Source organism: Schistocerca nitens, chromosome 2, assembly GCF_023898315.1.
Source record: "Schistocerca nitens isolate TAMUIC-IGC-003100 chromosome 2, iqSchNite1.1, whole genome shotgun sequence".
NCBI classification, from domain to species: Eukaryota; Metazoa; Arthropoda; class Insecta; order Orthoptera; family Acrididae; genus Schistocerca; species Schistocerca nitens.
In genome coordinates this window covers 481492151-481514513 of record NC_064615.1, presented here as the reverse complement: position 1 = coordinate 481514513, position 22363 = coordinate 481492151, and the positions used below count along the sequence as shown (strand labels likewise).

The 22363-nt window shown below is 38.2% G+C and overlaps 1 protein-coding gene across 1 annotated transcript in view; it reads right to left on the bottom strand.

The window, feature by feature from the left end:
- LOC126236413 (UDP-glucuronic acid decarboxylase 1) overlaps positions 1–22363 on the bottom strand; it is a 71637-nt gene that overhangs the window by 10034 nt on the left and 39240 nt on the right. Inside the window, exon 6 of the mRNA XM_049945709.1 lies at positions 7739–7871. Coding sequence (XP_049801666.1) covers positions 7739–7871 — 133 coding nt within the window. The remainder of the gene's footprint in view (positions 1–7738; positions 7872–22363) is intronic.

The window sequence follows — 22363 nt, the reverse complement described above, 5'->3', positions numbered from 1 at the left end:
GAAGCAATACACAAAATCACCGTAGCTGATTGGGAAGCTTATGCACATCACTCTGATAAACCGCTAGTAGTAGTTTATCGGAAAGAGGGTGTTAAGAGACAAAATAATGGATTCTTTAATCATCAATCTGGCACCCCCATCCGGCGACTCCAGTTCCAAAGGCAGTGATGGTGAAACATCTGACAAGGAGATGGTGCGATCGACTTTTTGAAATTATCTATATAGTGATGTAGGTTAAGATCCCAGTTATTACACACTGTAGCCATTCACTCTGGTGGACCCGGGTTTTTGAGTAATCGACGAAACAAAAGAAAATGCGGAATTATGTGTAACACTCAACAGCGATAAAAAAAAAAAAAATTGGCATTATACAGTCCGATTGCATGGTATAATGGACAGGATAACAGCTTCACATGCAGGATGTTGTAGGTTCGAATCTCGTCAGGTAGGCACTGAATTTTTTTTATTGAATTTACTGTGATCATTATTTTTATTCCATTAATTGGTTCAGATGTGCTTTTTTCTTTCTTTTCCTCTGTCACATCACTTTAATCATAGTATAAACTTTTTCATTTTTTTCGTTCTTTCTTTATACCATTTTTTTCCCAATCATATTTTTTGTGAATATAAATTTAATTCTATTTATCCATAACAATACTCAATTATTTGAAAATTCCCATTTATCAGTTAAAAAAGGAAAGATGAATAATCTATTTATATTTGTGCAATTGTGTGAAAATGTATTTTTGTTACCAGATGTGCAATTTATCTGCACAGTAATCATCTTGTTGTTGTTGTTGTTGTTGTTGTTGTGGCCTTCAGTCCTGAGACTGGTTTGATACAGCTCTCCATGCTACTCTATCCTGTGCAAGCTTCTTCATCTCCCAATACTTACTGCAACCTACATCCTTCTGAATCTGTTTAGTGTATTCATCTCTTGGTCTCCCTCTACGATTTTTATCCTCCACGCTGCCCTCCAATGCTAAATGTGTGATGCCTTGATGCCTCAGACCATGTCCTACCAACTGGTCCCTTCTTCTTGTCAAGTTGTGCCACGAACTCCTCTTCTCCCAATTCTATTCAATACCTCCTCATCAGTTATGTGACCTACCCATCTAATTATCAGTATTCTTCTGTAGCACCACATTTCGAAAGCTTCTATTCTCTTCTTGTCTAAACTTGTTATTGTCCATGTTTCACTTCCATACATGGCTACACTCCATACAAATACTTTCAGAAACGACTTCCTGACACTTAAATCTATACTCGATGTTAACAAATTTCTCTTCTTCAGAAACGCTTTCCTTGCCAATGTCAGTCTACATTTTAGGTCCTCTCTACTTCGACCATCATCAGTTATTTTGCTCCCCAAATAGCAAAACTCCTTTACTACTTTAAGTGACTCATTTCCTAATCTAATTCCATCAGCATCACCCGACTTAATTCGACTACATTCCATTATCCTCGTTTTGCTTCTGTTGATTTTCATCTTACATCCTCCTTTCAAGACACTGTCCATTCCGTTCAACTGCTCTTCCAAGTCTTTTGCTGTCTCTGACAGAATTACAATGCCATTGGCGAACCTCAAAATTTTTATTTCTTCTCCATGGATTTTAACACCTACTCTGAATTTTTCTTGTTTCCTTTACTGCTTGCTCAATATACAGATTGAATAACATTGGGGAGAGGCTACAACCTTGTCTCACTCCCTTCCCAACCACTGCTTCCCTTTTGTGTCCCTCGGCTCTTATAACTGCCATCTGGTTTCTGTACAATTTGCAAATAGCCTTGCGCTCCCTGTATTTTACCCCTGCCACCTTCAGAATGTGAAAGAGAGTATTCCAGTCAACATTGCCAAAAGCTTTCTCTAAGTCTACAAATGCTAGGAATGTAGGTTTGCCTTTCCTTAATCTTTCTTCTCAGATAAGTCGTAGGATCAGTATTGTCTCAAGTGCTCCAATATCTCTACGGAATCCAAACTGATCTTCCCCGAGGTCCGCTTCTACCAGTTTTTCCATTCGTCTGTAAAGAATTCGCGTTAGTATTTTGCAGCTGTGACTTATTAAAGTGATAGTTTGGTAATTTTCACATCTGTCAACACCTGCTTTCTTTGGGATTGGAATTATTATATTCTTCTTGAAGTCTGAGGGAATTTCGCCTGTCTCATACATCTTGCTCACTGGATGGTAAGAGTTTTGTCAGGACTGGCTCTCCCAAGGCTGCAGTAGTTCTAATGGAATGTTGTCTACTCCCGGGGCCTTGTTTCGACTCAGGTCTTTCAGTGCTCTGTCAAACTCTTCACGCAGTATCCTATCTCCCATTTCATCTTCATCTACATTCCCTTCCATTTCCATAATATTGTCCTCAAGTACATCATCCCTGTATAGACCCTCTATATACTCCTTCCACCTTTCTGCTTTCCCTTCTTTGCTTAGAACTGGGTTTCCATCTGAGCCCTTGATATTCATACAAGTGGTTCTCTTTTCTCCGAAGGTCTCTTTAATTTTCCTTTAGGCAGCTTTTATCTTACCCCTAATGAGATAAGCCTCTACATCCTTACATTTGTCCTCTAGCCATGCCTGCTTAGCCATTTTGCAGTTCCTGTCGATCTCATTTTCGAGACATTTGTATTCCTTTTTGCCTGCTTCAGTTACTGTATTTTTATATTTTCTCCTTTCATCAATTAAATTCAATATTTCTTCTGTTACCCAAGAATTTCTACTAGCCCTCGTCTTTTTACCTACTTGATCCTCTGCTACCTTCACTACTTCATCCCTCAGAGCTACCCATCCTTCTTCTTCTGTATTTCTTTCCCCCATTCCTGTCAATTGTTCCCTTATGCTCTCCCTGAAACTCTGTACAGCCTCTGGTTTAGTCAGTTTATCCAGGTCCCATCTCCTTAAATTCCCACCTTTGATCTTACATACATTTAAAATATAACCTAAAAACCTACAGCACTATGCACAAAATAAGAAAGATGAAAATTGAAGTGACAAGTGGGTTTATATAGTTTCTAGAAGTTGATCACACCGCTGAGGCCTCTCCTTGTGGGTATAAAAGTATGTGTATGGAATGCAGTAAGTAATAGTTCAGTAACGGAAATTTTCTTTTATTTATCTCATATTCTGACTACAATTTAAAGTAGTATAAAATGCTCTTCATCCTGCTGTGGCTACTTTACCTTTGTTTTTGCATTGTTCTGTTAGTAAAATAAGAGACAACGGAAGGTGTAATCTGTTGTTTTAAGTTGTAATTTATTTTAGAATCCATTCTGCAAAGTGACAGTTTGTATCACTGATTTCGCTTCATATCATTATGCCTGGGAATGATTGAATAAACATTTCATTCTGTAATGTGTATGTCACACTTATTAGGTACACATAATAAATTTAACATGAAATGGCTTGTAATACACAATGAAAATGACCACAGTGAGGTGGCTTGGACTACTGCTATTGCAGCTATCCATAACATTGCTGCTGGTTATTTGTTGTCAGCCAAACCGACAATGCAGCTTTCCTCGTGCGCTGTGTGGTGAGAAGACATTAATATAGTCGCCAACTATACAACTGGTAGAGCTATAAATAAAGACTGGTACATTGACTCTGGTGCTTCAGCAAACATCTAAACTTCTGTGTAAAATGAATTCATGTAGATCGATGTTATCACCACAGATGGTTGTGGCAAATAATAATGATTTACCCGCTGAAGGAATTTGTGACAAACACATTGGTGCCCAAGCTGGTAGGAAAGAGTGGGGGGGGGGGGGGGGCAAAAAAGAGAAAGTAACAGATGTTCTTTGCACAACACTGTTAAGTATGAATTTACTTTCTGCAAGTAAGATACTGTAAAAGTGACATTCTGTCACTTTTGATAAACAAGGCTGTAGGATTTATAATAATCAAAAGAAGCTACTGTCAAGCTACCTTCAATAACAACACTTTACAAATGTACAAAGTGGACCAACCAGATAATTGTTTGGTTGAAGCCACATCCATATCACTATTAAATGACATGAACTTATGGCACAAAGATAGGACATTTAAGACCTGACAGAATCGAAGCTTCTGCAGAAAGGTACGGCCAATTGGATTATTTATACGGGAACTATTGATTCTCATGTGTTATATGCTTGGAAGATAAAGACACAAGGTTACCTTTCCAACATTCTGACTCGACAGTGAAAGGTATTCTTGAATTAATATATTCTGACTTGGGTGCTCACGTAGAAACAAGACCAACTGGGGATGGCAGGTATTCCCTGACTGATTACATGAGGAAGATATTTTTGTATGTACTACGTAACAAGTATTGGACATAATTAGAAATTTTAAGTAACTAGTGGGGGAAAAAACCTATAACTATAGTTGTAAAATTTGTGTCTTGTGCACAGGCAATAGGAAGGAATATGTCAACCAGGAACTAAGAGATCTCTTAAAGAATGAAGGAATAATTCACAGCAGGTGGGCATACCGTCTTTAACCGATTAGAAGACAAAGTTTTTTTTCTCAAATTCGTCATTCGAAAAATATCGGGTCATCTTACATTCACATATTAAACTACTGCTGCTGAGGTCAATGTTTCTACATTGTTTAATCGATTAATTTAGGAATCGTCTTACATTTACAGATGAGGCTGACTATTGAGGTTTCGCACAAATTTACTTCTAAATAATTCTGAAGAGTAGGGCATATCAGACAATACTTGTATTCAATGTGCTCAAGATTTCCCAATACGCCGAAGCGCACAATATAGTAAATACTTTGCTTGAATACCCATGTGACATTTGGCTTGCGATGCTAGCGCAAGGGATATGCAAGAAACTCTGAACCGGACACTACAACAATCTAATGCTCTGCTTAAAAATTGACTGTTTTGTGAAACACAGGAGGAAATAACGAATTCTGTCAACTTACAAACTTTTGTTGTATTTGAAAAGGTTTGGAATAAAAGTTCTCATATGTGGATGGACACCGCATATGTACATTTATGCTGCTTTTTAAGTAAAAGTAACATTCAAAGGCGAAAATATTGTCCTTCAAAAACCATTATTTGATTCAGAACCCAAATCAATATTTTATTTGGTTTACCAAGTTGGTTGCAAATGAGAAATTCAGTTGCTATACACATATTAGAAAGCTGGAGAAAATCGTTTCCAGCTTTAAATCTGCTTTAGAATAATGTGATGACATACAGATGAAGAAAAATTAATCCAGAATAAAATGTCTAACAAACTAAATAAATCATATTAAACTGACTGTAATTGGTGCCAGGAGAATAAATTACAGCAGACCCCCCTTCCACACGCAATTGTGCTTTGCTGTCAATCACACTGTTATTCTGATCTGGGTATAATTATTGTATAACTTAGAAGCCTCATTTAGTGTAAGCATAAATATAAGTTATTTTTTGTTATAAAAAGACAATGACTTTCAAAAATTAAGATACAACTTACAGGGTGACTATATTTCATTTTTGTTAATGGAGAGGGACCCCGTGATGAACATGTGATCACATGACAAAGTAACTTAAAAGAAACATTTGTAACAACATGTGAAAGAGCAATAATGAATAAACCATTTAAAGAAACTCATTTTAATTTCCACATGAGAGGGTAGCTTTTGTTAAATGAGTATCACATTTACATTCCAGGTTACAAACGTTGCCGAATATGATGACCATCTACATCCATGACAGCCTGGAACGACACGTTTCACAGTTGTTCACAACACTTTTTCAACATTTGCACATGCGCGCGCACACACACACACACACACACACACACACACACACGCAGAGACAGACAGACAGACACAGAGAGAGAGAAAATTATTTAAAACTTTCTTACCGTTAACAGAAACTCAAGACCACAGAAAAGTTGGGCTTGCATGTACACTAGGTTTAATACTTTCAAGCACTTCTTCAGAAGAAAGTGAACAACCAAAAACATAAAAGAAGTACACACATGCACGAGTCGATGAAAAGACACTGTAAATGTCTATAAGATACTACAAAACACTGTAAAATGTGAAACATGGAATTATGTAAATGTTACTATAAACAAAGTAGTGACATAAAAAACTGATGCTATTCAGTTATTTTTACAGTCCTGGAGGGTAGTCAACTGCAGGTTACAGTCACAAACCAATACGCCACCAAGGAAAATAATAGTGACATGAAATGATATTGCTATCACTTACTACTTATTCTTAAACAAAGGAAAATCCAGGATGGAAGGTAAAAATATTATGAAAAGGATAGTTGCTACTCACCATATACTGGAGATGCTGAGTTGCAGATAGCCACAACAAAGAGACAGTCACAAAATAAGCTTTCTGCCAACAAGGCCTTTGTCAAAAATAGACAAAACACATGCATGTGAGTGAGTGAGTGAGTGCGCGTGCACACACGCACGCGCGTGCACACACGCACGCGCGCGCACGCACACACACACACACACACACACACACACACGCACGCACGCACGCACACACACACACACACACACACACACACACACACACACACAGTCTCTAGCAGCTGAAGCCAGAGAAGACGCGCACGCGTGCTTGTGCGTAAGTTTTGTCTGTTTTTTGACAAAGGCCTTGTTGGCTGAAAGTTTATTTTGTGACAGTATTTTTGTTGTGCCTATCTGTGACTCAGGATCCCCATTATATGGTGAATAGCAACATCCTTTTCACAATATTACTACTTATTCTTAGCCATACGAACAACACTGCAACATAATGATGAACAAATTCCTTAAAAATTGTAAGTTAACTGAATTAAATTTGTAATGGCATTTATAGTGCTCCATAATAATCCCCAGGCTCACTATTACCGAGCTCTCAGTGAAAGAGATATTTACATAAACTGCATTCATTACACTGCTCTCCAACAAATACTGTTTTATATTTACAACTGCACAATTATCCTTAGGAAAACAGCTCAAACAATGAACCAGCCACAGTAGTGAGTTGGCAAGACTGCCTTCAGTAAAAGTACTTACTAGCAAAATCATTACCTCACTAATACAGGGTGGAGCCAATAAAAATGGCCCAGACAAGTGGATACGACTGGACGTGAATGTATGCATATAACCACACCCGGTTACTTCCAACAGGATGGAGCAACTGCCCATACATCTGGCTAAGTCTTTGACTAATTTACACAGCCTTCATGCCTGACAGTTGTTAGCTGAGGTTAGTCTCGTCAGGCCATAGCTGGTCACCCAGGTCACCTGATCTGTCAGTGCGTGATTACTTTGTGTGGGGAACCCTCAAGTCCAAGGTGTATCGCAATAACCATCAAAGTCTTCAAGAACTGCAGCAGAGTATTTCGAATGAGGTTGCAGGAATTCCAGTAGTCCAGCTTTGATCCATCTTCAGCAACTTGCTGATCCGGGCCCAAAAGTGCCAAGAAATGAATGGTGATCACTTTCAACATCTGCTGTAGTCAGGTTAGTACTGTATTTCCTTTTCTCTGCTGTCTTTCTTTGTACCCTGGAATTCCATTCTCTGGGCCACTTTTATTTGCCCCACCTGATATTGTAAGTGTGGCATTAAATTTTTCTTCTTGATAGAAGCAGAGTGTGACCCACATACAAATACCTGAAGCTGTACCATCAAATTTAAAAAGAATTCCATACCCCAGATGCTTCCACATTTCATATTAATATCTTCAAAGTAAATTAAATACTGGTGAAATTATTATGTAGTTATTGATTTTGGAAGAATACCTTCAATAGTATGCTCAGTGGGGTTTCCTAAATTTACCGGTAATGTGAAATTTGATGCCATTAACGATATCAGACCATTCACAAGATCTGATACATATTGGAAAGATCTTGTCTGTTTACCATGGCCATACACCTGTAAAATAAATGAATAAGAAAAATAACAACTGTAAGACAATGGAATAAACATTGTTTCAGTATGAAATATTTTTTAACAACATTCATAATGCTGACGTGTAACAGAGGGATTGCTTGCCTTGGCTGGCCGACCCTCCCTCACAATGTCATACACCTACCTCTACTTCAACATTTATTCGTCAATTTAACCAGCATTTATAATACGTTTATTTACTCATCTAAATATGTCATTTTCATGTAAACTTACATAGCTTTTAATCTAACTCACATTTCATTAAGTATTCAGCTTACTTATTGACTCCTGTTTAATGTCTACTGCTTTCAACATAAATGACTGTTATGCTTTCAACACAACAAATTTCTTTACAGAAGGGCAAAACATACGCATTTTTGTACTGCTCTCTGTCAGGTTCTTGTTTTTTCACCTATCTGTTGTTTTATATTGTGGGTTCTAGTAAAAATAATCCTTTATTTATCACCACAGAAAGGAAACTCCTATGAATGCACACACACTTTTTCATATCAGTTGCAATGGAAATGCTTAACAACTAAAAACAAAAGACCAATTATTTCAATGTATTTTTTTTACAAGTTTCCATTTCACTGTGTCGATTACTTAAGACCATGAGCCATTTACATTTTCCTTTAAACAGCACCCAGAGGAAACAACACTGAGACATCTACGCCATCTGGAATTTCTCGGCATGTTCATCACAAATAGAGCTTCTCTCTGTGCATCATGCCTTGCAAGTACAACTGAAGACGGATTAAAACAGAAGGGATAGCATGGTGTCAAACATTTATTGATTTAAAGAATGCCATGTTCTGTTTCAAGTTGAAAATTAAAGTGGAATGCCACACTCCACTCGCGTAGGATCACAGAAATCAACTGGAAGTCTAGTTGTCAAGCTATTTCATTTCTACAGCAGTGGTGTTATGTTCTGGAATCATATAGCTACAAGATATCCACTAAAATTGTTGGTAAGTCAGCAACACGGTCACCTGAAAGTTGTGTTCTTAATGTTGTGATGCCACTGTTCAACTTTTAACAACGTAGGAAAAGACAGATTGCTATTTACCGTGAAGTAGACACGTTAATTTGCACACAGGCACAATTAAAAGATCCTCACATAAAGCTTTTGGCCACAGCCTTTGCCAGTAAAACACACACACACACACACACACACACACACACACACACACACACACACCCCTCATGCGCACACGACCGCAAACCCCAGCATCTCGGGCCGGAATACATCATCATGTGAGATGCAAGCAGCAATCTGGAGGGGGTGAGGGAAGGGGAAGGGATAATAGTATACTGGAGGGAGGAGAGACTAACACTGTCTGGTGGAGTGTGCAGGGACTTGACTGCCAATAGGCGCAGTGGCAGGCGTTTGTGGAGCAGGGGTGTGGGGAAATTGAGAGGCATGGGGAAAGATGAGCTGATTCATTGGCAGTGGGGTGGGAGATGAGAATGGGGAGGAGATGATGGGACAGAGGTTATGGAAACTTTTGAGTGGTGGACATGTGGACAATAGATCCCACCTACAGTAATGTACTGTCCCCACATCCTCCACCAAACAGTTTCCACCCCTTATGTCCTACCATCTCCTCCCCATTCTAATCTCCCACACTATTTCCAGCCCTCTGCCAATGCATCCTCCCATATTTCCCCACTCCTCTCCTTTTTTTCTCCTTTTCCCACCTCTCTGCCCCACAACCTAATGACACTGCACATGTTGGCAGTTTAGTCCCTGGACATTCCACCAGACACCAGACCCATACACTACTATTCCTTGCCCATCCCTGCCCCTCCAGATTGTTGGCTTGCATCCCACATGATGATGCATTCCAGCCAAAGATGCTGGAGATTGTGGTCACGAGTGCATGAGGTGTGTGTGTGTGTGTGTGTGTGTGTGTGTGTGTGTGTGTGTGTGTGTGTGTGCGCGCGCGCACACACACACGTCTGCCTTCTACTGACAAAGGCTGTAGCCAAAAGCTTTATGCGAGTGTCCTAATTGTGCCTGTCTGCAACTTCACGTGTCTTCTTTATGATAATTGGTAATCTATCTTTTCCTACATTACTGATATTCCTACCTCGAGTTTCCGTTTCAATTTTTGCGGTTTGACACTTATGGTAAGCAGTGGTTTTGATGTGGTGTATATCTAGGGTCTTGTGAGGCGAGTGAACAATTGACACTCAAACTGCCTTCCTTTGTTGGTGCTGACAATGTTTAGGACTCCCAAGCAAGCGTTCCATGATAATAAAAGTGTAGTGCAAACACTTTCTGCATAGATGTCCTTCAGTCGAACTGCCTCTGGCCAATGTGTAAACCTGACATTGTTAACAGATAGGTGAAACACTGAGAGCAAGGCAATAGTCCCACTACATCTATGTGTATATGTTAGATGTGACTGATACCCTCACTGACAGTTAAGCAAGCACTGGTTGTATGTGTGAAATGTTTGCTCACTGACAATGAACACATGCTTTTTGTCACATGTTTACATCTTGTTTCAATGAAACCCAAGTTATGTAGTACATGGATGACATTTTGGTGGTTGCATGGAGGAACATACGGCCCCAGTTTACCTGTAAACTTATCGCAAGTAGCTGTGATGCATGAGGTAACAATATTGTTAAAACACTAAGGAAGAGGAGTTTGCATTCTTCACTTTCGCCTGTTCTGGGTCACTTCTTTCTCCTTTGCAATATCATCATATAAAATACTGGCTGGCAACATTATGTTCAAAACTCTGGAACATATGTCAGCAGGAATATTCTCACATCCAGGAAGATACTGAATACTTGTTGTGAACCGCTGTAACATTACGAGTCAAGACAGCTGTAACGGAACTTGAATAGCGTAAAGTTATCGTTAGAAACGCACGCCGCGCGATTTGTTACGATTTGGTCGGTCATAATAGTAGTAACATACTTTTGAATACAATTAAAATATAACGGCGATATCTGTTTAGCGTTATAGGAAATAATATGTAATAAATTCATGGGTAAGGTAGCCGATCCTATAAGAAGAGGTAAAATTGGGCATATTAAGGTGTTTTGCTTTATATCGACTAAGCCGATGATACGGCGTCTTTTTTTCCGTTTACTCTTAGAAGAAGAAGAAAAAAAAAAAAAAAAAAAAAAAAAAAAAAAAAAAAAAAAAGAAAGAAAACAAGTAACGAAGTGCTAATTGTGCGTTGTGAAAAATATAGGGGCGAATTTTAAATAGCTACAGTGTATAATCAGACTAACAAATGGACATTCAGTTACGCGAAATAGCGGACAGTGAAGTGTGGTCATTAAATGGAGTACACCTACAGGGCGGTAAATTCCGGGATAAGTCTATTCGCATCTCACGAGGGACGCGGTATTGAGACCGGTTTTTTTTTTAATTATATCACGGAGAGCGGGCTTCAATTTATAAAAAGGAGAAAAGCTGTATCATTATCATTGACTGTTGGTGTCAAGCAACCAAATCTGTTCATCAAAGGGTTTCGGTGAATGAGTGGTGAATGCGAAATGAAACTGTGAACGAAGTTATGTTAAATAAAGCAGAAGAGACAAGACAGTTTGGTCGTATCTGTTATTATTCCATAGACTGTAACATTTCTTCTCGTTGTACGAAGCCTTTATAGACGATTGTCATGACAATTTGCTTTGAAGGGATCTCGTTACGAGTTAAGTTTTGGGGACCTGGTCAAGAGGGGATAGTTCGTAGATCTTAACTACTGCAGCTATTCTGGAATCAGGTGCTACCGTGACCGTTGTGTGTTGTCAATGGCTTAAGGTCATCATATCTCATGCTCAAAGATCGACGCGCATTTCCTCTTGGTATAACGGTGTCTCACGGTAACAACGCCGACGGCGAAGGAAGATACGGTAGAAGTGGCGCCCAACGTGGGGCTCGATCGAGGAGGATTGCTGCATCGAGTCGAGTGTCATCCGGATTCACGAACCCTAGAGTTGGAAAATATTTTAGCAGCCAGTGAGTCTGTCCAATGAAAGAGGTATTCTTCAATAATCGCTAAAAGTGAGCGATACTACCAGGTATGATTAAAATAACTGTATAATTATAAAAAAAAAGGGAAGTTGAGACTTGTGATTTCGGTAGATAAATATACATAAATACATAGTGAAAATAAGTGTATGTCTTGGTAGTGAATAATCATGTCAAAACGAACGAAAAGAATACATGATAATGTGCAGTTGAGTAGAGTAATGAGTAGAGAGAGAGAGGAAAGTGAAGAGGATAGGGATGATGCATCCCATGAGCTCAATGTGGGACAGGAGACATGTACAGATAATAATACAGTTATTGATTTAGAGCCGTTAGGAGATTCAAATACAATGATAAGTAAGGTAAGCAGCGTGGGAGAACATAAAGATCTTGAGGTTTCGGAAGTAGATCAGCAAGTTGATCCTCAAAATGGAAATATTAATCAAAAAATATTTGATATGCTGGTATCAATAAATACTCAAATGGGTGTAATGAATGGAAGATTTGGTTCACTAGAAAAAGATAATAAGCAATTAAAAGAGGACATTCAAAAGTTAAATGAAAAATTTGAGGCCAAATTTGGTTCATTAGAAGTTAAAATGGATTCTTTGGAAAGCAAGCTGAACACCTTTGATTATAAACTAGGAAATACTAAGAAAGAATTAAAGACGGACTGGGAGACTCAATTAAATGCGAAATTTGGAGAACTAGATGTAGAGTTTTCTAACACCTTAGAAAGGCAATATAATAATTTAATGGGAAAACTTCATGACGTAGAAAAGAAATATGAGGTAGTTTCGAAGAGTTATGATGGCCTGTCCAATAGGATGGTTAAGTGTGAAAGCAGCTGTTTCAATGCTAGCGCACAGATAGAAGAGCTTTCTAAACAAATAGTCGAGTTTGAGTCCGATGCTCGTAAGGGGATTGACAAGTATTTAGTAGATCAAACTAAAAGACTTGACGAAGATCTATCTGAATGGATAGAAATAAAAGGAAATGAAATTGTAGACAAGGTTAAGACTACTATTGGATCCCAGCCAAATGAAAATATCAATGATCACCTAAGTAGAAATGATGAATTAATTAAGCTCTTCACTAGCGAATTTCAGAAAATAAAAGACAAAATAGTTGATGAGTTACCTAAATGGCAAAAGGAAACCAATCATAAATTGGCGGAGTTAGAACGAAAGTCATCACAAAATTTGTTGACAGAGGACGAACGTTCGGAGAATAGGTCGAAAAACAACCGAACATGTGATAATACGAAGTACAATTGTGGTGCAAATTTGCATTGGGAAGTTGATGATTCGGTTGGTAAAGATGATGATTCATTTGGTCAGCGAGGATATTTGTCTTCTTTAAAGGTGGAGAACAGCATTTTTAAAAGTAGACAATTCCCAACATTCTCCACTGAAAAGAACAACCTGCATCCGAAAATCTTTATCAATAATTTCAAAAGAATATTTCCACGTAGCTGGTCAGAACACGACCGACTTCAATTTATAGTATCCAAAATTACCGGAGAAGCCGCATTATGGGCCGCCGAAGTAAGTGAAAGTTGCCATACTTGCGCTGAGTTTGAACAACATTTTTTGGCTAAATACTGGTCGTCGAGTAAACAAGAGAAATTAAGAAAAGAGGTTTACCAACCTGAGTATTTTAACAGTAAAAGGAGTACTTTAAGGCAATATTTTGAAAAGTACATAAATAAGACACGTTATTGGAGTGATCCAATTTCTCACAAGGAAGTGATCAGAATTTTGAAGGGAAGGTTGCCCATAAATATACGTGAAAAGTTAATAAATGTTCCTGACCACGATGTAGAACAATTCCTGTCGGTGATTGGCTCTATAGATATGATTATGGAAGACGCAAGACAAATGAGTAGTAATCAAATGTCGACTCACACTCATAGTAATACGAGTAATTATAATAATAATTTAACGTATGATAATAATAATACCGAAAACCAGGTCAAACCCGCATCACAGGAGCGTGGACAATCTTCATCCTATGGTTGCAATAAAAACAATGATTATAATAAATATAGAAGAGATACTTACTGTGCTAGAGGTAAACCTCGATATGGTGACGCGAATGTGCATAGTAGTGATATTAATAAGAGTAACAGGTACCCAAGTGATGAACCCAATTGCATTCGACCTTGGGAAGATAATTCGAAGCATAATGTTCATCGGCAGGATGGAACAAATGCCTCGAGTCCTCATCCAGCACAAGGAGTTATACCAATGGGCGAAGGAGCCTCCAATGTGCAACGGGGTGAATACCATAACTCGGATCATACTGTACGGATTGTGGAAGTTCATGAACCCCCACCAATGACTCAACGAGATAGATTAAACTAATACCAGTCACCAAATGCCTTCCTAGGATGACTGGAAAGGAGAAGGAAGGCAGGCATCAATTTGAAGTGAGAGTATTAAGGTACAATAATAATCAGGATATAAGGAATGAGTTAATTGAAGAAAAACCTGAAGTTTCTAATAAATGTGGACAAATTTTACAGGCAATAATTCCAACAAGTATAAATAATGTTGATGTTGAAATATTAATTCATACTGGAGCAACTATTAGTGTCATGACGATGGACTGTTTAAAACAGATAAGCCAAGGGGTAAAAATGCCCACTTTTCCTATCACAGGATGTACCGTGTCTGGCGCGTTCAGCGCAAAAATGCAAAAAGTTGTGAAACAGGTACGTGTTGACGTTACAATACAGGGGGCTCAAATTGAAAGTACATTCCTGGTTGTTCCTAAAATGACAGTACCATGTATCTGGGGTTTGGATTTTTTATGTGAGACCGGTGCAATCATTAATTTAGAGAAAGGTGAATGTATATTTAATTCCAATGGTAATGTTTTGACAACCACCCTGAGAAAGGACCGAGTAATTCCAAATCAATTGTGTATGAATCTAATGGTAAAATATGTCAGTATTGATGATGAAAATGTGTATGATATATGCCTTATTGAATGTTCTGAAGAAATGATGGATAAAATATCATTGCAGGAAAAGGTGTTAGAATCAGAATATTTATCTGTTATCCAAAGGGATGAACTGTACTACTTGTTGGAAGCATATCAGTCGATTTTTAGTAAACGTCCGGGTATAATAAAAGACTTTGAATACCATATAAAGACGTATGCACATAAACCCTTTTGTCGTACTTCCTATTCTATCCCATGGACAAAGAAAGAAGTAGTCAGAAAGGAAATCAATAAAATGTTAGAATGGAGTATTATTGAGCCCTCAGATTCTGAATATTGTAACCCTCTTGTGGCGGTAATTAAACCCAATGGTGACATCAGATTGGTGTTGGATGCCAGAGAGATCAATAAGATCATTATACCTGTACAAACGCGACCGGAGAACCTAGAAGAGTTAGTACAAAAGTTTTATGGTGCCCGCTTCTTAACTTATTTGGATATGCGTAGTTCATATTGGCAAACTAGAATATCGAAAGAATCTAGAAAATATACTGCATTCGTTTTTCTGGGCCGAAGTTACCAGTTTACTGTCATGCCATTTGGGTTGAAAATAAGCGGTGGTGTTTTCATATCGGCCTTAGATACCGTACTGGGCAAAGACCTTTTGAATGAAGTTACTTTATATGTGGATGATTTGCTAATTGCTTCTGAAACTTGGGAGGAACATTTGGACTTATTAAGAAGAGTTTTTGCGAAATTTTTGGAATACGGAGTTACTGTAAATTTGAGAAAATCCAAGTTTGCTCATAACCAATTGAAATTTCTTGGAAGATTTTAAACATGGCTGCAGCAGCAACTGTTAAAATTCTTCAGAATAAAGGATGACAGCCAGAAACAGTTGCAGGATAGAATTTTTTTATTAAAACTCTTTACCACGGTTTCGGTACATATAAACATACCTTCATCAGAAGTAAAACTTCTAAAATTACATCATGCCATGGAGAATAATAAAATAATTATTTTATTATTCTCCATGGCATGACGTAATTTTAGAAGTTTTACTTCTGATGAAGGTATGTTTATATGTACCGAAACCGTGGTAAAGAGTTTTAATAAAAAAATTCTATCCTGCAACTGTTTCTGGCTGTCATCCTTTATTCTGAGGAAATTTCTTGGACATATAATCACTCCTGAAGGGATAAAACCAAATCCTAAAAAGATGGATGCGATTAACAGATGTGCTTATCCAAAGAATAGAACGGAATTAAAGTCATTTATCGGCTTAGTTTCATTTTTTCGACGATTTTTACCCAATCAGTTAGGAAGCCAAGACTGTTTGTTACGGCTGTTAAGAAACAATGTCATGTGGGAGTGGAATTCCGAATGCACGCAAGCTTTTGATAACATCCGCAATGCTTTGACTAATGCTCCACTGCTACATCATCCGAGACTTGATCAAGATTTTTATATTGCTGCGGATGCTTCTGAAACAGGATTGGGTGCCACTCTTTTCCAGATGGACAATCCAGAAGATATCAGTACCATCAAAATAATTGGGTTTGCCAGCAGAACACTCTCTAGCTGTGAACGTGCATATTGTACTACTGAATTGGAAGTACTGGCCGTGGTCTGGTCCCTTAGGAAGTTTCGCTATTTTGTATATGGAAAGAAGATCATTGTATTCTGCGACCACAAAGCTTTATCTTTTATTTTAACAGGAAGGATGTTCCATTCACGTTTAACCCGGTGGGGCTTGCTACTGCAAGAATATGATATTACGCTCAAATACATCAGAGGGAAAGACAACATCATAGCTGATGCTCTTTCAAGACTACCGAAAAGAAAGAATAACAACGAGTGTGAAGAACGGACTATTGACTTTAAAGTCATGAATTTATCAAGGCAATATTGTGAGAGGCAGATTTCACAGCTATCTCGAAGTCTTCCACAACTGCAAGAAGATGATAAGTTGTGGAAAGCCATTAGGCATGCTGTTGAAAGCAAAACGCTAAGTCACTCTCAAGAACAGTATCAATTAAAATCCGGAATATTGTATCGGAGGAAGGATGAAGAAGATGTTTGGAAACTTTGTGTTCCAAATAAATATTTAGAATCACTAGTATGGTACACTCACTTGAATTGGGGTCATTTTGGTTCCGCTAAATGTACAGCCAAAATAGCACAATACTGCTATCATCCAAATTTGGGACGTATAGCTACAAATATTATTAAGAAGTGCAAAATATGTCAGAAGGCGAAACCCATAAACTATTGTCGGAAGATAGAATTACATCCTATCATCCCACAACAACCTTTAATGTTGGTGTCATGTGATGTCTGTGGGCCATGTCCCGTGACGGTTCAAATATGTATTGGCTTTCTATGATCTCTTTTCAAAATATGTGAAATTATATCCTTTGAAAAATCTCCACGTTCGACCCATGTTACGCAAAATTATCAACAACTATATAACTGAGCTTGGCAAACCTATAATGATCTTCACAGACAATGCTGCTTATTATACAAGTAAAGTATGGAGAGACACTATGAAAGAACAAGGAATCCAGCACATTTACATCTCAAGATTTTACCCTTGTGGAAATCCGGTTGAAAGAATCTTCCGAGAGTTGAACCGATTTTTACGGACGTATATACCCAAACAACATTATAAATGGATTGATTGGATTTATGAATTTGAGAAAGTGTATAATGACTTACCACACTTATCGACAGGTTATTCACCTAACCAAATAGTATTTGGTGAAAGTATTGTGCCAGAATGGATGAAGAAATTACCTGCGATAGAACAAAAGATTACCAAGAAAGAAGATATGGTGAAGAAGGTCTACGAAAACCTGAAGCATCAAGCACAATTGAGAAAAACCCGTTTTGATAAAAATGTGAAGAAAGTAGTCACATATGATGTAGGGGAAGAAATTTTATTGAGAAATCACCCAAAAGCATCAACCAGGAAAAGACTGAATAAGAAATGGCAATATTTATATACAGGTCCATACAAAATAATGAAAATACCTCATGAAGGGAGCTACCTCCTGGCAGATTGTGATACTGATGTAATTAAAGGCTTGTTCCCTCACATAGACCTGAAGAAGTATTATCAATAATGAGCAAAATATAGATTCAAGAAACACTGAATGATACCAAAACTACACTCAGTGGACTAAATAAAAGCACCAATGGATAAATACGTACTTATACTAACTTACAAAGAAAATTAAAGAATGTACCGACGATTTCCATGAGATACCTTCTTGGTATCAACAACAATGACAACGCTGAAATACGATTTATCCTCTCAACGAACAGTGAGGATGGATGATTTAAAAGTGGAATTAAGAGGAAAAAAAGGACCAAATCCTCTCTGGTTAAACAAGTGGCCTGATAAGGGTTTTGGCCTAGGATGCCAATCGTCGAACCCGGCTGTGATGCCTGCCTTGCACAGTCGGTTGAAGAACTGAGGGCTTCATCCAAGAAAAAAAAATGTGGTGTGAAAATGAAGTGATTAGTGCGAAGTGTTCCTAAGACAACCTATAAACAAATGTGGAATTTAGTTAAGGGCATTTTGTCTAGGCCCATTAACTCAACTTAAATATTGTAGAATGTATGTACTGACTTGTTGAGTGAATCTGAGAGTGAGTGTATTCGCCGAAACAAATACCCTCTCCTGTCACAGTACACAAAAAAATAAGCCTGTTCTGTCTGGAACCCTCTTCAAGACATCACAGTCTGGGGGGCCGTGTAACATTACGAGTCAAGACAGCTGTAACGGAACTTGAATAGCGTAAAGTTATCGTTAGAAACGCACGCCGCGCGATTTGTTACGATTTGGTCGGTCATAATAGTAGTAACATACTTTTGAATACAATTAAAATATAACGGCGATATCTGTTTAGCGTTATAGGAAATAATATGTAATAAATTCATGGGTAAGGTAGCCGATCCTATAAGAAGAGGTAAAATTGGGCATATTAAGGTGTTTTGCTTTATATCGACTAAGCCGATGATACGGCGTCTTTTTTTCCGTTTACTCTTAGAAAAAAAAAAAAAAAAAAAAAAAAAAAAAAAAAAAAAAAAAAAAAAAAAAAAAAAAACAAGTAACGAAGTGCTAATTGTGCGTTGTGAAAAATATAGGGGCGAATTTTAAATAGCTACAGTGTATAATCAGACTAACAAATGGACATTCAGTTACGCGAAATAGCGGACAGTGAAGTGTGGTCATTAAATGGAGTACACCTACAGGGCGGTAAATTCCGGGATAAGTCTATTCGCATCTCACGAGGGACGCGGTATTGAGACCGGTTTTTTTTTTAATTATATCACGGAGAGCGGGCTTCAATTTATAAAAAGGAGAAAAGCTGTATCATTATCATTGACTGTTGGTGTCAAGCAACCAAATCTGTTCATCAAAGGGTTTCGGTGAATGAGTGGTGAATGCGAAATGAAACTGTGAACGAAGTTATGTTAAATAAAGCAGAAGAGACAAGACAGTTTGGTCGTATCTGTTATTATTCCATAGACTGTAACATTTCTTCTCGTTGTACGAAGCCTTTATAGACGATTGTCATGACAATTTGCTTTGAAGGGATCTCGTTACGAGTTAAGTTTTGGGGACCTGGTCAAGAGGGGATAGTTCGTAGATCTTAACTACTGCAGCTATTCTGGAATCAGGTGCTACCGTGACCGTTGTGTGTTGTCAATGGCTTAAGGTCATCATATCTCATGCTCAAAGATCGACACGCCTTTCCTCTTGGTATAACGGTGTCTCACGGTAACAACGACAACGCCGACGGCGAAGGAAGATACGGTAGACCGCCTACCTGGGTGTTGCTATTTTGGGCACAAAGGCAAATGTTAATGGTTTGTGGTCTGTGAATTTTGTGAATTCTCTGCCTTCCAGAAGATAACAAAAGTGTTTGACAGACGAATATGCTGGCAGTAACTCAATGTCACATGCTGTATGTCAGTGATAGATATGGAGAAAAATGCAAATGATTCAGGTGTTCCTTCTCGCAAATGGATTAATATCTATGTAAACTGAAGTTACTGAAATGTAGAAGGCTGCATAAAATCTCACAATGTCATCTGATGAATCAATTTTTTTTTCCTTTTCATGCAAAGTTTCCTGCAGCATGTTAATGAGTCTTTTATTCCCTGTTTTGTAGCAGAAATGATCATTTTTCAATTGTCAGCTCCTGATTGTATGAATCTAGCAGTTCTTGAATGTTATCACCACCCACATCTAAATTTAACTGCCTGCCAAAATCAACCACCTCTTCAATCACATTATCAATTTGATCAGGATCTGGTATTGATTCCTCCTGGGTTTCAGTGGCAAAAAAGGAAAGAAAACAATTAACACAGTTTTCTCCAGATGCAATTTTAAGGTTTTTGTAAAATTTCATTTGAAGATTGTGCAATAATTCTCATGGCATCTAAAACACTGAATTATTTCCAAAAGTCTTTTAAGAGATAGCCTGTTGTTTTGTCTCGCAGCTACATGTACGTGTGCAAACAATCATGTTATGTAGTAAGCTTTCAATGTTTTAATGGCTCCCTGGTCCATTGGCTCAAGAAAGCTGGTTGTACTCTGTGGCAAAAATATAAGTTTCTCAATTACAGTAAAAGGAGGATGACCTGGAGTGTTCGTCGATTAGTAGCACCACTTTAAACGGGACTTGTTTCAATTGGCAATAACATTTAACTTCAAGAATCAAGCGATGACCAAACGACCAAACCAGTCCTCAAAAAGTGAGGCTGTCACCAAAGCCTCAGCATTCCATTTTCCAAATCATGTGCAACCCAGTTATAGATGTACTTTTTAAAGCCTTTGGATTTTCTAAGCAATGAACTAAGAAAGATTTTAATTTATAATCACCAGCTGCATTCACGCCAAACATCACTGTCAACTGAGCTTTAGTGGCTTTAAAACCTGAAAAGCTTTGCTCTTCCCATGCAATAAAAGTTCTTTTAGGCATCTTCTTCCAGAACAGACAATTTTCATTTACGCTCAGTATGGTGTGGCTGGTACAGCCACCCTCTTCTATCACTGAATTGAGTTTCTCTGGATAGAGCAACACTGTCTCTTTATCAGTGCCTGCCGCCTATCCATGCTCCTTTCTGCAATGCTATGCCAATTAAAGCATCCCTCTTGGGTAAAATATTCTGGAGGTAAAATAGTCCCCCATTCGGATCTCCGGGCAGGGACTACTCAAGAGGACGTCGTTGTCAGGAGAAAGAAAACTGGCGTTCTACAGATCGGAGCGTGGAATGTCAGATCCCTTAATCGGGCAGGTAGGTTAGAAAATTTAAAAAAGGAAATGGATAGGTTGAAGTTAGATATAGTGGGAATTAGTGAAGTTCGGTGGCAGGAGGAACAAGACCTTTGGTCAGGTGAATACAGGGTTATAATTACAAAATCAAATAGGAGTAATGCAGGAGTAGGTTTAATAATGAATTTAAAAAATTGGAGTGCGAGTAAGCTACTACGAACAGCATAGTGAACGTATTATTGTGGTCAAGATAGACACGAAGCCCACGCCTACTACAGTAGTACACGTTTATATGCCAACTAGCTCTGTAGATGATGATGAAATTGATGAAATGCATGATGAGATAAAAGAAATTATTCAGGTAGTGAAGGGAGAGAAAAATTTAATAGTCATGAGTGACTGGAATTCAACAGTAGGAAAAGGAAGAAAAGGAAACGTAGGAGGTGAATATGGATTAGGGCTAAGAAATGAAAGAGGAAGTCGCCTGGTAGAATTTTGCACAGAGCATAACTTAATCATAACTCAGTTCAAGAATCATGAAAGAAGGTTGTATACATGGAAGAACCCTGGAGATACTAAAAGGTTTCAGATAGATTATATAATGGCAAGACAGAGATTTAGGAACCAGATTTTAAATTGTAAGACATTTCCAGGGGCAGATGTGGACCCTGACCACAATGTATTGGTTACGAACTGTAGATTAAAACTGAAGAAACTGCAAAACGGTGGGAGTTTAAGGAGATGGGACCTGGATAAACTGACTAAACCAGCGGTTGTACAGAGTTTCAGGGAGAGCATAAGGGAACAATTGACAGGAATGGGGGAAAGAAATACAGTAGAAGAAGAATGGGTAGCTTTGAGGGATGAAGTAGTGAAGGTAGCAGAGGATCAAGTAGGTAAAAAGACGAGGGCTATTAGAAATCCTTGGGTAACAGAAGAGATACTGAATTTAATTGATGAAAGGAGAAAATACAAAACTGCAGTAAGTGAAGCAGGCAAAAAGGAATACAAATGTCTAGAAAATGAGATCGACAGGAACTGCAAAATGGCTAAGCAGGCATGGCTAGAGGACAAATGTAACGATGTAGAGGCTTATCTCATTAGGGGTAAGATAGAAACTGCCTAAAGGAAAATTAAAGAGACCTTCGGAGAAAAGAGAACCACTTGTATGAATATCAAGGGCTCAGATGGAAACCCAGTTCTAAGCAAAGAAGGGAAAGCAGAAAGGTGGAAGGAGTATA